This window comes from Castanea sativa, chromosome 8 (assembly GCF_040712315.1).
Source record: "Castanea sativa cultivar Marrone di Chiusa Pesio chromosome 8, ASM4071231v1".
NCBI classification, from domain to species: domain Eukaryota; kingdom Viridiplantae; phylum Streptophyta; class Magnoliopsida; order Fagales; family Fagaceae; genus Castanea; species Castanea sativa.
In genome coordinates, this window is record NC_134020.1 from 47597883 (window position 1) to 47618557 (window position 20675).

At 31.4% G+C, this 20675-nt stretch overlaps 3 protein-coding genes across 11 annotated transcripts; 1 reads left to right on the plus strand and 2 right to left on the minus strand.

The window, feature by feature from the left end:
- The first annotated feature begins 458 nt into the window (after positions 1-458).
- LOC142607632 (E3 ubiquitin-protein ligase SINAT2-like) lies at positions 459-5476 on the plus strand. 8 transcript variants are annotated; one of them, XM_075779191.1, is made up of 6 exons: positions 459-769; positions 931-981; positions 1399-1586; positions 3036-3352; positions 4011-4397; positions 4910-5476. In XM_075779191.1, the coding sequence occupies exons 4-6, from the start codon at positions 3149-3151 to the stop codon at positions 5225-5227; spliced, it is 909 nt and encodes a 302-aa protein (XP_075635306.1). In that variant the 5' UTR covers positions 459-769; positions 931-981; positions 1399-1586; positions 3036-3148; the 3' UTR covers positions 5228-5476. The 8 variants fall into 8 exon arrangements, with proteins under 8 accessions (XP_075635306.1, XP_075635307.1, XP_075635305.1 ...); XM_075779192.1 differs by having other exon boundaries at positions 459-981; positions 3003-3352; XM_075779190.1 differs by having other exon boundaries at positions 459-981.
- A 97-nt stretch (positions 5477-5573) lies between these two features.
- LOC142607631 (peroxidase A2-like) lies at positions 5574-8787 on the minus strand. The gene is made up of 4 exons (XM_075779189.1): positions 8533-8787; positions 8027-8218; positions 6623-6788; positions 5574-6069 (listed from the first exon to the last, which is right to left on the minus strand). The coding sequence occupies exons 1-4, from the start codon at positions 8737-8739 to the stop codon at positions 5657-5659; spliced, it is 978 nt and encodes a 325-aa protein (XP_075635304.1). The 5' UTR covers positions 8740-8787; the 3' UTR covers positions 5574-5656.
- A 7886-nt stretch (positions 8788-16673) lies between these two features.
- LOC142608048 (peroxidase N) lies at positions 16674-19443 on the minus strand. Of its 2 annotated transcripts, none has more exons than XM_075779753.1 (4): positions 19164-19443; positions 18504-18686; positions 17973-18075; positions 16674-17159 (listed from the first exon to the last, which is right to left on the minus strand). In XM_075779753.1, the coding sequence occupies exons 1-4, from the start codon at positions 19377-19379 to the stop codon at positions 16738-16740; spliced, it is 924 nt and encodes a 307-aa protein (XP_075635868.1). In that variant the 5' UTR covers positions 19380-19443; the 3' UTR covers positions 16674-16737. The 2 variants fall into 2 exon arrangements, with proteins under 2 accessions (XP_075635868.1, XP_075635867.1); XM_075779752.1 differs by having other exon boundaries at positions 17910-18075.
- Between the last annotated feature and the right edge of the window lie 1232 nt (positions 19444-20675).

The following is a 20675-nucleotide window of genomic DNA, read 5'->3' on the forward strand; positions in this document are numbered from 1 at the left end:
TAACATTGCACAAATTAGAACTTATTATCTCAACAAGTTATGAAATAAATTGCGAAAAAAATTATATACCAAACCTTTCTAGTACTGAAAGAATAATGTTATGTTTTTTAATATTTTATATAAAATCTTAAGTGAAATAATTTGTGCTTATTACTTACATTATTTTTTTGATGCACTATTTAAAATTTGTTGTAAAAATATTATAAAAATGTGCTACATTTCATGCTAATTTTTAGCTGGATCCGATTCGTCGCCAAGTTTGAACTTATTTTTGTTTTCCCAAAGTGCTAACTTTTAACGGCTTGATTGTCCCAACACAAAAGTAGAAAAGTGAAAAAAATATTCAAACGTTGCGTGCGGGAAATGTCACCTTGTTTGCCAATGTCAAAGAAAGCAAGAAACCTCTAAAAAAGCTACCACTGATAAATAAGAGTCACTGTTACAGAAGACAACACAGCACCATTAATGTACACAACAAAACCAACAAAGACAATTATTACTACACTAAAATATTGCCAGAATTGCATGGTGTGAGTATAGGCACATAGATTATATCTCACGCAGGCTCATCACTCTTATATTTATATTTGCTGTACAAATCAATAGGTGACCAGTGTGCATTAAGGGAGACAAATCCAAATCTTTTTCTTTGACTCTGGCTTCAGTGTTTTAGGCCACAAATCGGGCTAAGACACGCAATCTCCGGAGCCAGATTTCAAGGACACTGCTCCAACTCACTAGTCACAAGTCACAAGTTGTAATATATTTGGTGAGGGTCCAAATATGATACAATTATTGGATGCTCAAGTGGATTGAACAATGAATATTCATTCCTGCATTTTGGGCTAAAAATCTCATATGGGTATTGCAGTTCTGAGCTATTTTGTACTGTTTGTTTAATTCTTTGTGCATTTCATGCTGGTTGATCAGGTGCTTGGGCTATAATTCTCATCTGGGCTCATCTGGGTGTTGCAATTCTTGGTTAGTTTTTGTTCTGTCTGTTCCTTATTTTCTGTCTGTGATTTTGATTATTAAAAAGACATGGACTTAATTTTTCATCTAGATGTTGATGTTTTTTGGTTGGTCTATTGCTATATATTCTTTCTATTTTGATTAGTTTATTGAAAGTATCGTATATGGTGGAGACTCGCACTAGTTCATGTAAATTTTGCATTATTAGGGGGGGATTTGAAAGTGTCGGTTCTGTTTGCTTATGAACTAAATTAACATTTTTTTTTTGGGGTTCATGCATGTGGAAAATGACAAAAGTAACAGATTAGATGTGGGGATTCTTATGTTCACATGGTAGATTTAAATTTGATTTTGCCCTTCTGGTTGTATTTAATTAACCATCCCCTTCTTTCCCTTCCCATTTCTAACTAACCCTTTTCCTGACAGATTAATTATCTCTATTACTCTGCATATTCTTAATCCGTGGTTCTTAAAAGAAGGCTATTTCCCATGTGAAGTTGTGATAGTTTTTGAAGACTTGATGATTTTAGAAGTAAGGGGAAGGCTACGTTTGTTATATGTTGCGTGGTGCAAGTATTCTGTTACTCTTTTATCAAGTAATGTAACACCTTGAGGTAAACAATCTAGATTGTTAAAATTTTGCCTTTGATTGTAGTTTCATTTATCTTCTTCCGTATTCTGTGAACCATCAGCAGCATTTTGGCTGTGAAATCTTAGGACTTTTTTCCACAAAATTTCTCCAGCTCCTAAGGGTATAAAAGGGGATCATAATTCTACTTTTGAGCCTATTTATTGGTTATTTCAACTGAAGTAGGTGCTGTCTGCACCACTTTTGAATCCTACCCCTTTCTTTAATTACAAGCTCAAATTATCTTTTGACAATTAACTCTTCCTGCTATAATAATTTTGTTAGGATTACGTGTGAACAGGAAATTCCATTGTTGAAGCAACCTCTAATAAGATGCTTGCTTATAGCTTCCTCCTAGGAAAAATACAGAGCATTTCCCTGACTATTTATGTTTTGTCCTCCCAGGCTTTCCTTAGAGAACCTAAGAACTAAGATATGTAGTCAACATTTTATGTCTTTCTGAGTCTTTTAGTAGTTTTTCCTTTGCTTGGGTTAAAAGAGAATGTAATGGAGCAGCCCATAAGACAGCTGGATTGTCTCTTGCTTCCCTAGAATGTTTTTTTTTCAATAATCACAGTCAGCCAGCTGCCTTAGTGTCTGTTTGTAAAGCTGACTGCTATCCAGTTTAATTCAATAAAGATTGAAGATTATCAATAAAAAAAAAAATTCTTAAGGTGTTCAACCATATGAAACTCTTCTATATTTTCTTCTTGGGTATTGCAAGTTGTGCTTTCCCCCTTGCAGTTGCATGGACCTTCATTAGGTTCTGGTATATACAGATTTGAGAAAAAGTAAGGTTTCAATTGGGTATATAACCTTCGATCAAAAAAACAAATCGGGTATACAAAAAATTAAATCTGTGAGCTGGTTTCTAATATTCTTTTTACTGATGTTGGGACTTGGGAGCAGAAGAATCTGGCACATTTCTTGTTTTTCATATTGCATCCTACCGCTGATTAGACATGGCCAATCAAACATAGTTATTGACAATGTCATAATCATATTTTTTTTGGGTAAGTACATAATTTAGTTACTTGTAAGTTGTAACAAGTATATGGCCATCTTCATAGAGAAGAAACAAATTTGTAAAGAAAAGAAGAGTAAATGTTTTATACCACAGCATATCTTTATCACTTCTGTATACGATTGATGCTTTCATTATGAATTGTCTGTGTGAAAAGTACCTTCTTTTCTTTACTAGTTGTTGTTAGTCTCTATTTAGTATTTAGTTCCTTTAGAAAATCTATGCAAAATTTTAGTACACTTTCCTAAGAAAGTTTTTATGCGTTTCAATTTAAAATTCCTTTTTTAAAACTTTAGACTGGTTTCTAATATTTCTGCCTTTGTTAATAGAAATCAAGCTTTCATGTAACTACCTAAAACAATTTTCTGTAACATATAGCCTACAGCAGTAACTGAGCTTCTAATGTGGTAGGTATGACAAGGTAAATCCATCCAGACATTACAAAAAGTGACACGAGAGAGTAGATTTTGATATTGATCCGATTTTGAGGAGAACATATCAGCATTCACAATTGACAGGAAAACATGTTCTGCAAGGAAGTGACTGAGTCTTGCACTACATCTATGGATCCGGATCTGGCAACTTCTAGTGCTGAGTTAGGAAGTTCAACTTATAGAAAAGCTGACCCTGGGTTAGGTGGAAATCCTGGAAGGCCCTCAAATAATGATGTGCAAGACCTACTTGAGTGTCCTGTTTGCATGGATCTGATGTACCCTCCAATATACCAGGTATGTTCTCATAGATTCTGAACTTACATGATAATTTTTTTCTTTTTTTGGGGGGGGGGGGGGGGGGGGGGGTATTTCATTTCTTTACAAAATATTCCTTTTTCTAATGAGAATATACTTGGGCATTATTGCTTATAAGCAGAGTTACAAAGTTACATGGTTTCACACAAAACAACTTTACTGTAGTTTATGAAGCATTCATTGTTAAGAACAACTAGAAATTGTGATACGAAATGACATTGAAGTTATCTTAAATCAGTTTAGAAAAATTCAAGAATGATATTAAGTTTTCAGTCAAGAAGTGAAGTCCTTGTGAGTAAGGGTGACATGTTAATTGAGTTGACTAATCTTATATTTGCCAAAGCTGTTATCTGGAATGTTGGCTCTTTTCAGAAATCTTTCTAAATTTATTTTGATCATTCTTTTAAATTGTATATAAAATGTCCTTGCTATGATAATTTCAAACGCTTCATCCATCATGGATCCTTCTTTTCTATTTTCTATTTTATTTTGCAATTCAACAGTCATAAAACTGTTTGATAGTTTTAAGCATTTAAAATATTCTATTTAGCATTGCATTCCTTTCAGAAATTTAGTAAAATTTTTGTAAAGACATGGAACATTGAATCATAATAACTTATTTTATTTGGTGTCATAGTGTCCAAGTGGCCACACTCTATGTTCAAACTGCAAGGTTAGAGTGCACAACTGTTGCCCTGCGTGCCGACATGAGCTTGGAAATATAAGGTGCTTGGCTTTAGAGAAAGTAGCAGAGTCCTTAGAGCTCCCTTGCAGGTACCAAATATTGGGTTGTCATGATATTTTTCCATACTACAGCAAGCTCAAACATGAGAAAAACTGTAAATATCGTCCATACAACTGCCCTTATGCTGGAGCTGATTGTTCTGTGACTGGTGATATCCCATTCCTTGTCATGCATCTCAAGAATGATCACAAGGTTGACATGCATGATGGGTGTAGTTTCAGCCACAGATATGTGAAATCCAATCCCCAAGAAGTTGGGAATGCTACGTGGATGTTAACTGTAAGAGCTCTTCTCTCTCTCAGCGCCCCCCCCCCCCCCCCCCCCCCAACAACATACACACACATCAAGGAAAATTGCACGAGTGTGTTATATGAGGTAAAGGCAGGGGAAAATTCTTTCCCACCTCATGAAGAAAAGTCAATTTGGTTGCTTCAACATGGAATACAAGAAAATAAATATGAACCTCACAATTGTCCTTGATGGGATATGATGAATGCCAGCTGGATTTCCTGTGGAATTATGCATTTACTTTTCTGATTCAATCTGTCAAAAAAAAAAAGAAAAGTTCTTTCTGCCTTTTATTTGGCTTGTGAAATGAATGGGTGGAACTGGGCTTAAGCTTATGGAAGGCTGAAAAAGGAAGCTATATTTGTGCATTATCTTGTACCTTATCCCATTATCACCAATATCCTAATGGTGATGTAATGCAACTTTGTTCTCTTGCATCCAATTCTATTTGATTTGCACCAACCATCTAAAAAACTATCTTGTAATTCTTTCATCTGGTGCAGGTCTTCAACTGTTTTGGCCGTCAGTTCTGCTTGCATTTTGAGGCTTTCCTTCTAGGAATGGCACCCGTTTACATGGCCTTCCTGCGGTTCATGGGTGATGAAGATGAGGCAAAGCAATTTAGCTACAGTCTGGAAGTTGGCAGAAATGGAAGGAAACTTACATGGCAAGGTATACCAAGGAGTATCCGTGATAGCCATAAGAAAGTACGGGATAGTCAAGATGGATTAATCATTCAGAGAAACTTGGCACTCTTATTTTCGGGTGGTGATAAGCAGGAGTTGAAGCTGAAAATATCTGGTCGTATATGGAAGGAGTAATAAGATATTATAGAAACTTCTTTGGAAATGCTGTTTTGGGAAAATTGAAAGGTGCCAATTTTTTTTTTCACCCTGTAAATAGATAGATGTTGTATTTCTTATTGATTGAGGTCACTTTCATTTATGTATCAATCTAGGAGGGCATCTTTCCTTGTTGATTTCAATGTTTTGGTATTTCAAATTTACTTGGCACGCATAATTAAAACCTACTCACAATGTTATTGAAGTGTGAGGAATTAGGTATAATAAGGATAACTGTGCTCTAAAACCTTTTCTTTTCACTTTATTAAACACAATTGAATATAAAGAAACATTTCTAAGATGTATAACCAGAAAACAAAAACAATAAGAAGAAAAGAACAAGAAATGTTCAGGAAATGATTTGAAATTGGTACGTTGGTTCATTATTTTTTCCTAGTGTCATATATTTCAGTTGACCCTCTTACAATCAAGCCTTATCTCTCCATTATTTCCTGTCAAGGGGCTTATATTTCCCATTTTAATCATTGACTTAGCAAAATTGTCAAAGAATTCACTCTGACTATTAGCAAAACGGTTTACAATGTCAACTGTGTCAGCCCCAGTAGTTGAGAACAACTCCTGATCAGTTTGGAGAAGGCCTTGGTTGTTTTGAAGGTTTGTGAAGTAGTTATTATCAAAGCCATTAGGAGTAGAGGGATCAAGATTGGTTATGGCATTGCCATTCCCACCGTCCGGACATGTTTGGCGAAGCGTTCCCAAGTATGTTGTGTCTAGGCTGGGGTCTGGATTTCCGGTGCTGCTGAAGTTGTAAAGCCGGTGACTAAAAACCCTACATTGTGCCCGCCCAAATGTATGTGCACCTGAAAAACAACCATATCCATCAAATTTCAAAACGTTAGTCTTATACATATAGTGAAAGGGTCCGAGATCATGTTAACCGCATGTGACATCTAAGTAACAATTAGAACTCCTGATAATCACATTATAAAATTCACAGACTTAAGATCTGTTTGGATAAAACTTATTGCTGAAAACTGAAAACACTGTAGCAAAATAATTTTAAAATGTGTGAATAGTACCGCGGGACCCATTTTTAATGAAAAAGTTGCTGAAAAGTGAAATTTGTGGGTCCGTGAACAGTGCACGAATGCACTGTTCACAGAAGACTGGGTCAATAACTGCGACTGAAAAAAAAAAAAAACTGCAAACGCAAACGCAGCATTTTTCAGTGGAATCCAAACGCCCACTTAGTATAAGTATGACATGGGATGCCTCTATAAAGAAATTTTGGACATAGATGTGACATGACCTATAGGCAATGCTGAATGAGTGTGAAATTTGTTTATGGGAAAAAAAAATATTAAGCTTCAATAATATCAGACTTTGGTTGTTTTTGTGATTGTTTTTACTTACCAGATAAAGCAACTAGATCAGTGGAATCAAGTCCCACAGCAGTAAACTTGGCTGTGATGTTGCTAAGGCTTTCAAAAGGACTTGGAATGGAAGTATTAGCACCTGCTTGGTTGGCTGACTTGCTATCTCTTCTTCCCAATTGAACTTCCCATGTTGGGCCTCCAGCCTGCAACAGTCAGTTTATTGTTCATTGGGTTGGGGCAATGAAATCCCTATCTACTATATATTACCATGCATTTTTATTCACTCGAATACTATTTAAGTTGAGGATTTCCTTCTCCAAAAAAATAAAAAATAAAAAATTGAGGATTTAAATAGAGTTAGCAATATGTAATTAAGTTATATTTGATAATAGTGCCTACATATACGAGTCAATTATTCAAACCCTCAAATCATAATTTGTGTTGCAAAAATGTTAATCTTTTTTTTTCGAAGCTCAAATATGAGTTCCATAAATAACCATATGGTTCATATTTTACAAATAGAAGTTCTTTGTACGTTGTTTTATAATTCTATTTATATCTTGATCGCCTCATACGGTCACAACACTCATACCCATTTTTATATCATAGTCTATGCTCATTGTTTACTACAAATTAAAAAAGACAACGTTAGAAAAGAAATTAACAACATTTTTTAAAATTGTTTCAGATCATGATTTCTTCAATAATAATAGTATTAAATCATTATGTGGAGCTTTAGAAAATATGTACTTAGCCTGATTTTTGTACGGGAAGTCTTGTAGATTTTTTTTATCTATGAAATCCAGTAATCTGTCTTTCACCATAATTATTAATTAGAAGAAGGTCGATAGTGTTTATAGAGTAGTTGGTTTGACCATTAGATAACTTGTAACATCAACTTAGAATTAGCGTAACAATTAAACAAATTATAAGAAATTTTACATACGTAGTCCTTGAAGAATTTATAGTACATTCATACATGTTCAAATGAATGAAGAAATAGCTATAATATGATATTATAAGAATATTTTTTAAGATATATATAGAGAATATATATATATATATATATATATATATATATGTATATATATTAAGTTTTGTCCAAACATGATATCATCAAGAACAGACTAAGTTGTCATGTGTCTAGGTTTAATTTGTCGGTGTTTTTTTTTTTTCCCCATGTCCTCTTGGCTGGCCTGTTTAAGTTTTTAAGTAATTTTGCTACTAAAAGATTTTGTTTATTAATTGTAATTTGAACGTTTTATTATTATTATTATTATTATTATTATTATTATTATTAAAAAAGTAATTAATTGAGTGCAAAATAACAAGATGGAAATTACTATATAGTATATATATTAGCTATAATATGCTAATAATAATGAAAAACTAAAATGTTTTATATATAGGACGATATGATGATAGAATTAGTGAATATTACCATAGAAACCAATATCTGAGAGGAAATGGCTAAAATATCAGCACATGAAACTACTCCTGGGCAAACATTCTCTAATGCAGTTTTAATATCATCGACCACATCAAACCCAGCTGCTGAGTCGGCATTAGGAGCTGCATTTTTCTCACTCGCTATGCCATCTGCGTCATCTAGCAAAATTGAGCCATCACACCCCTACATGACCAGATGCACATAGTGAAATATATGTGGTAGCATTCGAAAATATAAAGTATATACAAAAGAAAATTTCAATGCAAAATCTCCTGGGTCCATGTGACACACTATTTGCTGTGTTCTAAAGCTCATATACGTGCGTACAAGGGTGCAAACTACAAACAATGGGTTAAAAAGGGCCATTAATTTAAAGCACAACTCTTCTTGACTTCATTGTGCATGCATATATATGCTATTCTTCTTATATACGCAAAAACATACACATACGTACACACATTTGCAGAAATTACTGAATGATCAAGAGAGAAATTTACATCAACAAAGCAATCATGGAAGTGAAGGCGGATGAGCTTGGCACCAATTCGTTCATCATTCTGTGCAGCCTGCTGCACTACACCACGTACAATGCTCGACACATTTGCACACGTGGTATCGTAAAACGTAGGGTTCAGTTGAGCAATAGAACTTGAAAACAATAAACTTGTAAAGAGAATCGTTACTTGAACTGAAAATGTAAACATAGTTTTATTTTTTTCCTTTGTCTTGGGGATGTTGAAATGGAATTGAAATTTGAGAGATGGACTTGCATTGTGAGACACCATATTGCACCCTTTATATAGGGAGAGTTAGTGGGGGGTGAGTAGGTGAAAGTGGAGCCAAGAGTTTAATTGTATGTTAAGCAAATGAGTAGAAAAGTCAATCTCTTACGTTTGATGAGAGTGAAAAAAAAAAAAAGAAGTGGAATTTTCATATGTATGATGTAGGATTTAAGAATCTTTTATTTCATAGAAAAATTCAATCGTCGGTTAACTGTTCTAAATATCTAGGAAAAGTAGTCCTTTTTTTAGAAAGGAAAAGTAGTCCTTTCAAAAAAGGAAAAGTAGTTCATTACTTAACATATCTCTGGCTTGCAATATTAGCTAGGACATAGGGCATAACAGCAGACTACATGAGTAAAGCCATGTAAAATAGTGGAACTTCCTATGTGACCAAAATTCTCTCTATCCTAAGTAAAAGCCAGTGCCCTAGTCTTGGCCATATTACTAGTCCTTATTACATCAACTGTAACCCTAGATTAATCAAGGGTTGGCATAATAAATTAATTTTGTTGTAAATTCTGAGTGTTGTATGTACAATTGTTTGACACAAATGATAATCCAATACTTACTCTTCTCTTTCAATATTTGTGACCAATGAAAGGAACCTTCGCTTAATTCACACAAATTCTGGATGTATTATTGCTCTTCAAAGAATTCACACAAGTGATTTTCTCTCCCTTATTTCCCTTGACTTTTTCCAATGCTCACTCAATTTTCCCCTCCATGAACACGGTGTTAGCTGTACAATTTGTCCAATTTTAATTATGCTGACTTGTAGTTCTTATTAGTTTCACCTAAAATGGAGACAATGGCTCATAATGCAAAGCAATGTAGTGGTTCCATGTGATGAGATACTCTATAAAATTGACTATAGGAAAATGAAGACATAGTCTTAATTAATCTAACCAGCTAGCTAGCATGCCTTACAAGAAAATTTCATCAACACTAAAATTCTTCATAGGAACTTATATGTATTGCTTCAAGGACAATCCTTCTTACGTATAGAAAAATGGTATTATCCAGAAATGTAATGATATGGTCAAACTAGCTAGCAGGACGCTCGCTGGAACAGCCAGATCTTATACTAAAAAATATATATAATCAAACATTCTTTTACTACAAATACTTCAAAGCTGGACTTATTGATATTATTTTCATTTTAGGATTAAAATTTCTGAAGTGTAAGAAATACTATATTTGATGGCAAATTGGATTACTATTCTAATTTTATTGGACTATTCAAGCTTGAAACTTCTGCCCGCGTATCCAATTCTAGAACTACTAGATTTGGTCAAATTTTCGTGTACAAAAGGTCTTGGTTTGTGAATTAATTAGCCCGCGTAAGAAAAGTTGTTAAGTGTTCCCATCAAATTAAAAAGAACCGCGTTTACAGATAATTATTTTGGTAAGCTTGTCTAAAACAATAAGAAAATTCAACGTTATTAATGACACCCATATACAATAACCAGCACACCACCATGGAGTGAAGACTGTACAATATTGTTTCAATACTACCCGCCAAGCTTGAAAAATAATACGTCGGTTAGGTTAAAATGGGTTCTTCATTCTTAAAGTTTAGAGTCATTCTGATTTCTTGATTTTTAAAACTTGCAATTGACACCATCGACTTTCAAAATTTTCAATTTACCTAATTTACTTAGGTCTTGCTATTATAAAAGTTGAAGGTGTAAATTGTATTCATAAATAATTTTTATTTTTATTATTTTTATATAGGATAGAAATTCTATTCTAAATCTAAATGTATGTGTTTGAAATTCCCTTCCTAACTAGAGACTTGAATCTCGGTCCTTACCTCCCACATTTTATAAGTATTTATATTTGTGAAGTGACCATTACACTAAGAGTATGTGGTGGTTTTATAAATAGTTGAATGATTGATTTTAAAGTTGAATGACTGATTTTAAAGTGATGCCAAACATTTAAAGGTGTAAAATGTATTCTAACCAATAAGTTATCAATAGCTGAGATTTCATTACAAAAGTACTTCAAATGTATATGCAGCTAGCACTTGTAAATTGTAATGCATATCCCTTATATGTTAATGATTCATTTGTTTGGCAAAGATGACCATGAGGCTTAGAGGGAGAAAAAACATTTGAGGTATTAGACATAATAGGTATCAAGGACAAAGTTTGACTTCAAAACTGGTTTGTAGCTATTTTTCCAATTTATTAACTGACAATTTATAAGGTCATTTTTTTTAGAGAGAGTTTCAATTTATGACGTCCGCTCCTAATAATAGCTCTTTATTATTAGACCAAGATACCAATCAGTTTTTGGTGTAAGTGGAGATTGAACTCCAGATCTCTTATACAACCATTAGAAACTTTACCAGCTAAGTTAACTGGAATCCACATTTATAAGGTCATTTATATGTATTATTTTAAAAAAATCACATGACTAAAATTACATATAAATGGTTATTTCAACCGTCACATCATGAGTTAAAACAAAAAAATTCCAAACTATTTTAGATCCAAACTATTTTCCAACATGCAATGTAATCAAGATAGTCTTGAGCTTGTTACAAGAAATTATTGATTATAATGTTCGAAAATTGAGAGAAAGTGTATTGTACAATATTGTAGTATATGTAAATAGTTGTATATATAGGCCCTTCATATAGTTATTTTTTTTTAAAGACTCCAGACCTTCATATAGTTATTAGGTGATAAAGAAGTACAAGTACAATATCTATATACACCTAAAGAAGTACAAGTACAATATCTATATATAAAAAGAGCCAACAGGCTCATAAACAATGTTATGAATAGTATTTTTGGTTTAGTAAGTTGCTTTTTTACTTTTTTTTTTTTTTCCTCTTCAAGTTCACCAATTTGGTTTGAGTTTTTTTTTTTAAATTTTTTTAAAGGATCTTTATATGTTTACTTTATACTTATAATGTAAGCTTACATTGTATATATACAAAAAGTGGCAAATATTATATACATTTGCCAAAAAAAAAAAAATTGTACAAATTTTGCAAATATGTACAACATTTGCCAATTTTTGTGTTTACAATATAAATTTACATTGTAAGTGTAATATATATTTCTATATATAAAAGAGTAAATGAGAAAAGTTATAGTAATTTTGCTACAGTAGTTTTGGTTTGTTCAATTTTCACTGTTTTGCTAGCCTCTATTTTTTTTATTTTTTTTTTCCTTTTGGTGAATGCATAAAGCTGTAGCAGATTTGTTATATTATTTTTGGTTTGTCCAATTCGCGCTGTTTCACATTATAATAAAATATTAACACTACAAATTGGCATAACTTTTTTTTAAAAGGATCTTTATATGTTTACTTTGTACTTGTAATGTAAGCTTACATTGTATATACACAAAAAGTGGCAAATATTATATACATTTGCAAAAAAGAAAAAAAAAATTATTGTACAAATTTTGCAAATGTGTACAACATTTGCCAATTTTTATGTTTACAATATAAATTTACATTGTAAGTGCAATGTATATTTCTATATATAAAAAGAGTGAATGGGAAAAGTTACAGTAATTTTACTACAATAGTTTTGGTTTAATTTGTTTAATTTTCATTGTTTTGCTAGCCACTATATTTTTTTTTTTTTTGGTGAATGCATAAAGCTGTAGTGGATTTGCTATATTATTTTTGGTTTGTCTAATTCGTGTTTTTTCACATTATAATAAAATATTAACACCACAAATTGGCACAATATTTTCATAATTGTTGATGTGTTAATTCATTATAGGTCAAAATAAAATAATAAATATCATACTAGAGCTAACCACAACTAAAAATAAAAGTATTGTGAAAAAGAAGTACTACATCCACAATAATTTTCACAACACTTTCATAACAAATTAAATGTGGTAAATTGTTAATGGTTCTAATTTAAACTTACCAATGAAACTATTTTTTTGTCCACCAATAACAACTTGTAGTAACCTACTACTTATGATTTGTTGTGAAAATTTCATGGACATAGCATTTTTTTGTGTAAAAAATATTAAGACATTTTAATGTCATCACAATATTTTTAAAATTGCTGAGTTGTTAATTCTTTACAAGTTAAAATAAAATATACCAAAATTATAAAGGTATTTTGTTGTGTTTTTAGAAAATTTTTGTTGGTTTAATCAACTTTGTTGGGCCAACATTCACTATTCTACGAGCAATTTTCTTAGGTTGACTTTTTGTTTTTTTTTTTTTTTACACACCATTTTAAGTAAAAACACATAGTTTTACACACAAATACAAAAACAAAAACTTAGGGAAAAAAACTTTTTATCCTTTATGTTTGGGATAGTTTACAATTATTTTTTAAACTTTAAAATCAAGCAATTTTTCCTTTAATATTTTGGAAAAGAGCAAATATGTCATATTATTAAATATTCTCTCAGTTAAACCCTAATGAAAGCTTATGATTCTTAAAATATTTTAGTGTGTAATGTGTAAATTACTCCCACTAAATTTTAACATCCCAAAAATTTTCTTAATGTATTTTGAGGTTTAAATGATAGAAATTCTTAGTTTGGAATGATGATATAAGATATTTTATTTGTTATCTAAAGAACGTTGATTTTGTTGGTTTAAATTTTCAAAAATTATAATTTATCTAATGAAAAATTCGATGACACATGCCTTTGTTATCATCTTCTTCTTCTTTTTTTATTTTTTTTATTTTATAAATTCTTAGCAAAACTCAGTTGTTTATTGTTGGAAGATGATGATATTCATTATTATTTTTAGAAGTTTCCATAGAGTAGATATATTGTCTTTAGCAAGTAAGTACTAAAAAACTATTATAGTAAAATAAATATTTATATGTTAAATAGCTACCCTAACTTTGTGGTTAATCAAAATTCTTATACGAATAAGATTAACTTTTTATGACATAATTATCAAAATTTTTAAAATTAATGTCTCTTTTGATTAATGTACTATATACTTTAAAAATTCAATAATTTATATCTTTATTTTGTGATACAAATAAAATCTAGAATTGATTTTAATCACTACTTTATTTTCCACGGTAAGCACGTGCCTTGCATGTGCTACCCTAACTAGTATACAATACAAGTGTTAATGCAACAAGATATTGGGTCCAAGCTAGCGGACTTGAACTATTATTCTTAAAGGTTAGAAGCGAAACTCTCTACCATAATCCTATGTTAGTAGAAAAAAATGAAAAACTTAAAATTAAAAATCTATAATCAATAATAATATTTATAATAGTATATAAAATGAAATCCTTTGAATTTTTGTAACTACTTCTAATACTATCATATAACATTATGAAAACCCACATTTTTTTTTTCGAATCATTCTTCTAATATATATATATTTTTAAGTTGACCTTAAATTCTGTAATATTCTTTATAAAACACCATATATTTACACACTTCATTAAAATTTTGTCATTTAATATACATATAAATCTAGAGAATCTGAATCCTATATATATATATATATATATATATATGTGTGTGTGTGTGTGTATGTATGTATGTATATGTAAAGTTCCATGTACAAAGTACAAACACAATCATAATAAATAATAAAGAAAATTAATCCTATTAATAACTACTATAAATTTATAATTATTAAGTTTCATATTAATTTATTAAAAAAAATCATATAATTTGTTAAATTTTCCTATGTATTTTATGGATTTATGATTACTATTTCCAAAATTTCAAGGGCAGGCGTTGAACTTTCACCTGGTCAAAGCAGCAGAATTATTAAATTATAAGTCTCCCTTGTATCGACCTGATATATATAATTACATTTGGAATTTTGAACCACACATATTATTTTTGAGAGGTTGAAACAAAAGCATCAATTCATGTTTTTTTTTAATAGACAAAAGCATCAATAATTTTGTTTTTGAAAAAGAAGAAGAAAAAAGGTTCTTGGTATATAATTGAGTGAATGACGGCTGATGAACTTTTTATTTGAAGTTTCAACAAGCCTCAAGCTGTAGGGAATCAAAAATGATTACACACTATGAATGTTCAATTGCAGATGTAAGTTCAAATGTTGCAAGCTAATAGGTCTAAAGAACATGTGATTGTACGTGTTCCAATTTACAGAAGATTATGGGGAATCATTAATGCTTTGTACCGACTCCTGTTGGCTATATTAATTGAAGTCCTTTTCTATGACAATTCTGCAGTTCTACTTTGATTTTTTCTAGAAACAAATTTATTAGTGTTTGCTTTGATTTTTATAGATTGTTCAAATTTCTTTATTTTTTCAAGACTAGTGATTGTTCAAATTCCTGTTCATATACATAATTTCAATACTTCTAATTTTCAAAATACCTCATATATATTATATAAACATTTGGACAATGAATTGATTACTTATATGGTACCTAAATACCTCATATATATTATACCTCATATATATTATATACCTCAGAAACTTTTTTTCTTTGGTATCCTTTGACCATTAAGTCTTGTAACTCATTCATTTTTGTTTTTTACTTTGACTAAACTTATGTTCTATTTACTCTATTTTAGTCCTAAAACCGTTAGACGCTAAAGAAAAATTATCCAATTTTCTAACTTGACTTTAAGTCTATGTCTAGTTTCATCTACTAAACTTATAGCATCTGCAAAAAACATATACCAAGGGACTTTATCTTGAATCAACTTAGTGAGTTCATTCATCACAAATACAAAGGGATATGAATGTAATGTTGGTTATTGATGTTATTCTATAGTTATAGGAAACTCACTTATGATGCCTCCACAAATTTGTTACTTAATATATTATAGATAAATCCCTTTCTTTTTTAAAACTCACATATAATTTCTCTAAGTTTCCCATATCATATACTTTCTCTAGGTTAATTAATAAAAACTAGATGGAGATTTATATGGGCTTCTATATATATTTCTATTAAACATCTAAGTAAGAAAATAATTTTTATCGTAGATCACATATAGGGGCATAAATCTGGATTGATTCTCTGTTATTGTTGTTTTGTGTCTTAATCTATGTTTAATCACTCACTCTCAAAGGTTTTATAGTATGATTAATGAGCTTAATTCTGCTGTAATTTGTATAATCTAATATCTCCATATGTGTGTATATATATTATATTGGTGTTCAAATCACTATTCATGGTGAATCCACCACCTCCTAAGGCATCCTCCAAATCCCGATCATGACATTGACATTTTAAGAGAGAGAGAGAGAGAGAGAGAGAGAGAGAGAGAGAGTCATGGGCTTTGCCATCTTAGACATAGATTTGACTAAACTTGCCAATAGATGGCCTTTGACTATTTTGGCCTTTGACTATTGTAGACTTTATCTTAGGGATTAATTGAATTAATTTGTATTTGTGAGGTTTATGAATGAGGTTGTCCGGTAAATGTAAGCATATAATTTGCCAAACTACGTACATTCAAGCATCGATTTAAAAAAAAAAAAGGATTTTATTGTTGGTGTGAATGTGATTTATCCTAATTTTAAATTTCAATGATTTGGAATGGGAACTTTTGCTGCCATAAAAACTGAAGATGTGAGCTTTTTCAATTTCTCTGTATAGTTATTAAACGGAAAATCATTGGCTACTGGATAATAGACCCTGGTTATAAATTGATTTTCAAGCCTTCATTCTATTTTTGCATTACATATCCCAAATTATTTAAGATACATTTCCAAATAAACATATGTGATTTCATATATCTAGACATCTAGTAATGAAAAAAACAGCAATAAAACCACACTATAGAGACTTCAAACAAGGCACAGTGATACATGACTACACTGATCATATACCGAGTAGCAGACTTTAGTGTACACACACATACACACACACACACACACACACATATATATATATATATATATATATATATATATATATTGTTTTTTCCTCCATTAAATCCTTCTTGTGATCAGCACAGTTTATGAGTTCACAACCCTACAGTTCTTTCTGATCTCTCCATTGGACCCGGTAAGTGGACTTATATTTCCCATCTTGATCATGGAATTAACAAAGTCAGCAAAGAAACGACTACTATTAGCGCTGTAACTTTGTACCAAACTTTGGGTTGTGGTTTTGGCCTCATCACTAGAGAATAAAATTTGGTCAGAACCAAGAAGGCCCTTTTGATTAAGCAAGTTCTGAAAGTAGTGGTTGTCAAACAAATCAGTTGAGTTTCGATCCAGGAATGTTGTCTTGTTTCCATCACCATTCACTGGGCATAAATTTTGCAAATCAGACAACATATTCGTATCCAAAGTACTGTCTGGAATGCCTGGTCCCGAGAAGTTATACAACCTATTGCTGAAGACGGCACACCTAGCTAGTCCAATCGTATGACCTCCTATACAATGCATCAAATGAAAAATATAATCATCTAAAACCGGTTAATGAATGTTAAGGGAATACGTGTACCTGTGGTTACAAATTATAGGTTGTTAGTTGTATAAAAGAAGGGTCCGGTTAATAGATGTTTTAAAGTATTTATAAATAAACAATTTTAATAAAATTTTAACATTGTAACTTGTAAAAGAGAGTAACATATAAGAATTTTTGAAAAAAATAATAGTTAAAGTTAGGGTAAACTGCACTTTTGCTCCCTTAATATGGACTTTGTTTAGTTTTGGTCCATCATATTAAAATATTTGATTCTGGACTTCTTATTTGTTTAGTTTTGACCCCTTTGTCTATCTTTCATTTATTTATTGCTTTCCATTCATTTTTTATTTGCATTTTCGTTCGATTTTATTCCTTTAAATATGAGGTTGGTTTGGTTTTAGTTCCTTAAATATAGAGATCCCTTAATTATGGGGTGCTCCAACATTTCATTAGTCACCTAAATAGAAAAATAGATGCAATGACTTAATTGTTATGTTTTAAAATTTTGAAGGGTCAAAATTGAATGTTTTAAAATTGAGAAACCAAAATCAAGCAATGCATACCCTATATTTGAGGGATAAATCAAAAATGCATTTTATCCTTATATTTATGAAGGCAAAATCAGTTTGGTGAATTTGAGAGAACTTTACTGAACATGCTTCAATGTCATGTTATATTAGTTAAATTTAGTGTACTTTATGCAAAATTTAAGTACCTGATAAGGACACCACATCTGTGACATTAAGACCTACATTTGCAAACTTAAGAGTGATATTACCCAGGTTGTCAAAAGGAGAAGGAAGCCCATTATTTGCTCCCGTTTGATTTGCCACTAGTCCATCTCTTCTGCCCAACATAACCTTCCATATAGGTCCTCCGTTCTGCAAGCCATTACAAAACATGATAAATGTTGAAAGATAATTTTGAACTCAGATTTCACAAGACTTGTTTTGTGTGATAATTTAGTGTGTACTTGAAGTTCCCTCAACATTAGCATGTAAACGCAGCTATCTACAACGACAATGACAACTAAGTCTTAGTCATAAAATTTTGGAGACGACAAGGAATACCTTAACAAAATAATTAGAGTTGGCCATGTATAATCCAAAAAAAGAAAAGAAAAAAGAGTGAAACTTATAAATGACCTCGATTTCATTATCTGTAACCTAAAGTTGCGACCAAATATTAAATTGCATATATTATTCTACTAGTGAATAGTGATGATATATATATATATATATATATATATATATATATATATATATATATATATATATGTCAACTAGAAAAAAAAAAGTTGTAAACTTACTAAGAGCACAGAATCTCGGGCAGCTATAGCTAGTAGATCAGCACATGATACAACACCAGGGCATGCGCTCTCTACAGAGCTTTTGATATTATCCACAACTTCAAATCCTCTAATTGAGTTTAAGTTGGGAAGGGCAAACTTCTCACCGTCGCTTCCATCCAATAGTACTGATCCATCGCAGCCCTATGCATTAAGAGTAAAGAAAGTTTTACTAATTATTTGTGATACAACAATGAGGCCCTCAATTTAAACACAAAAAGGAAGTTAAGAATATGAAGAGTGGCTTCATAGGCATATTCACTTCTAATATATTTAAAAGAAAGTACTTTAGGGATAAACAAGATTAGCAAGGAATACTTTGAGTGTCCTTGTTGATGTCCCTTTTGGAAATGAGAAACTCCTTAATTTGACAGGCATTAATCAAGGGGTTTCACTGAATTCTTCAGCTTCTCATAGAATAATTAGTCTCATTACCTAAAAATTATAAACCCTTTCATGACCTAGGGAACCCTTTCATGACCTAGGGCTATCTTTCTCATGAAACAAGCAAAATATGGTAAAAACACCTTTAAAAGTCAAGAAATATAGATATTGACAGAACAAAGTTGATGGCCATTACGTGTGGATAAAAAAAAAAAAAAAAATTATGCTTGAGCTTACATTCACAAAGCAATCATGGAAGTGAAGCCGAAGCAAAGAGGCAGCCATACGCGTTTCAACCTTGATAGCATTTTGCACCTGTGTCCTCACAATAGTGAGAAGTTTTGGACATGATGTGTTATAAAAATCTGTACTCAGTTGAGACCTTGCAGCAAGGGACAACATAAAGAAAGCCAGAATCAAAGAATAACCATAGAAGCTATTAGACTTCTTCATGGTTATTTTAATAGCTTCCACACAAGTAGTCAAGGGATGCAAAGAACTCAGAAAGATAATGTAATGTAAGTGTTAAGGTTTTGAGGCATGCAATATCTTTCAGGCTTAATTTATAGCGGAGAGAATGAGAGAATTAGCAATTTTATAATCTATTATAATATAATTGATATGTTTTTACTTTACAAGTGCTGATGATGTATGGCTGCTGCAGATAATGTCTGCCTGAATTCAAGACCGCGCTGTAATTGATACTTAAATAAACCTAAGAGATTAGTAGTTTTAATATTACCGACATGATAGTTAATTGAAAGAGTAGTGGGTTCATAGTTATCAGATTGCATAGAAAATGACCTTCTAATGCAAGTTCATGAATCAAAACACACCCAGAAGCATTAGTGCTTGTGGAAGAGCTCAAGCTTTTTGCCACCACTTTGGCGCACGATTTAGATGTGCATGCGTGCATTAAGAATGTTTAAGATTTAAATTTTGTTGGTATTAGCATTTTTCTAACTTAGATTGATGGCTATGTTTTCATTTTTTTTTCCCTTTGATTTTTAATGCTTTAACCATATCTTGTCTCATCTTATTTAATGCAATTTATTGAACTTAGGATATTCCTTGGTACCTGAGTGGAGTTGCTGACCATGATTTGATTATTGTTATCCGGGGTTTGACATTTTGATTGAACAAATGACCTTGATCCAAAAAGAAAAAAAAGAAGAAGAAGACCATGATACAAAATGTTTACATGGTAGTCAATGTGTCACACATAACTGGGAAAAAAAAAGATTTAATAGTCATATTTACAAAAAGAGAGGTGCTACGTCCACAACATTTTTACAACAAATCATAGGTGGTTAGTTGTTATTGGTTCAAATTTGAACCTAACACTAAGATTACTTTTTTGCCACAATAATAACAACCAATAACATCCTGCCACTTAGGATTTGTTGTAAAAATGTTGTAAAAATGTTGTGAACATATCATTTCTCTTTACAAAAAAAATGTACTGCAATTTTTTAAAATTTTATAAGGGGGACATTAGCTAAAATTCATATACAATTTTTTTAAAATAAAAAAAATTGGGAGTGGGGGAGGGTTTTCAAAACTTCACTGGGAGATGAGGGATGGCCCTCTTCTCTCTGCCCAGACCTAAGGTTGTAGTACTTACAACTGGGCCAGGCTAAGATTACTTTGATGCTTGCTTTATATGTACAAGGGCCTATAATAAGCTTAAACATATTGGGTCATAATATTTATTAACTCCTTCCATCAAACTCAAGGTAGAAGTTTGAA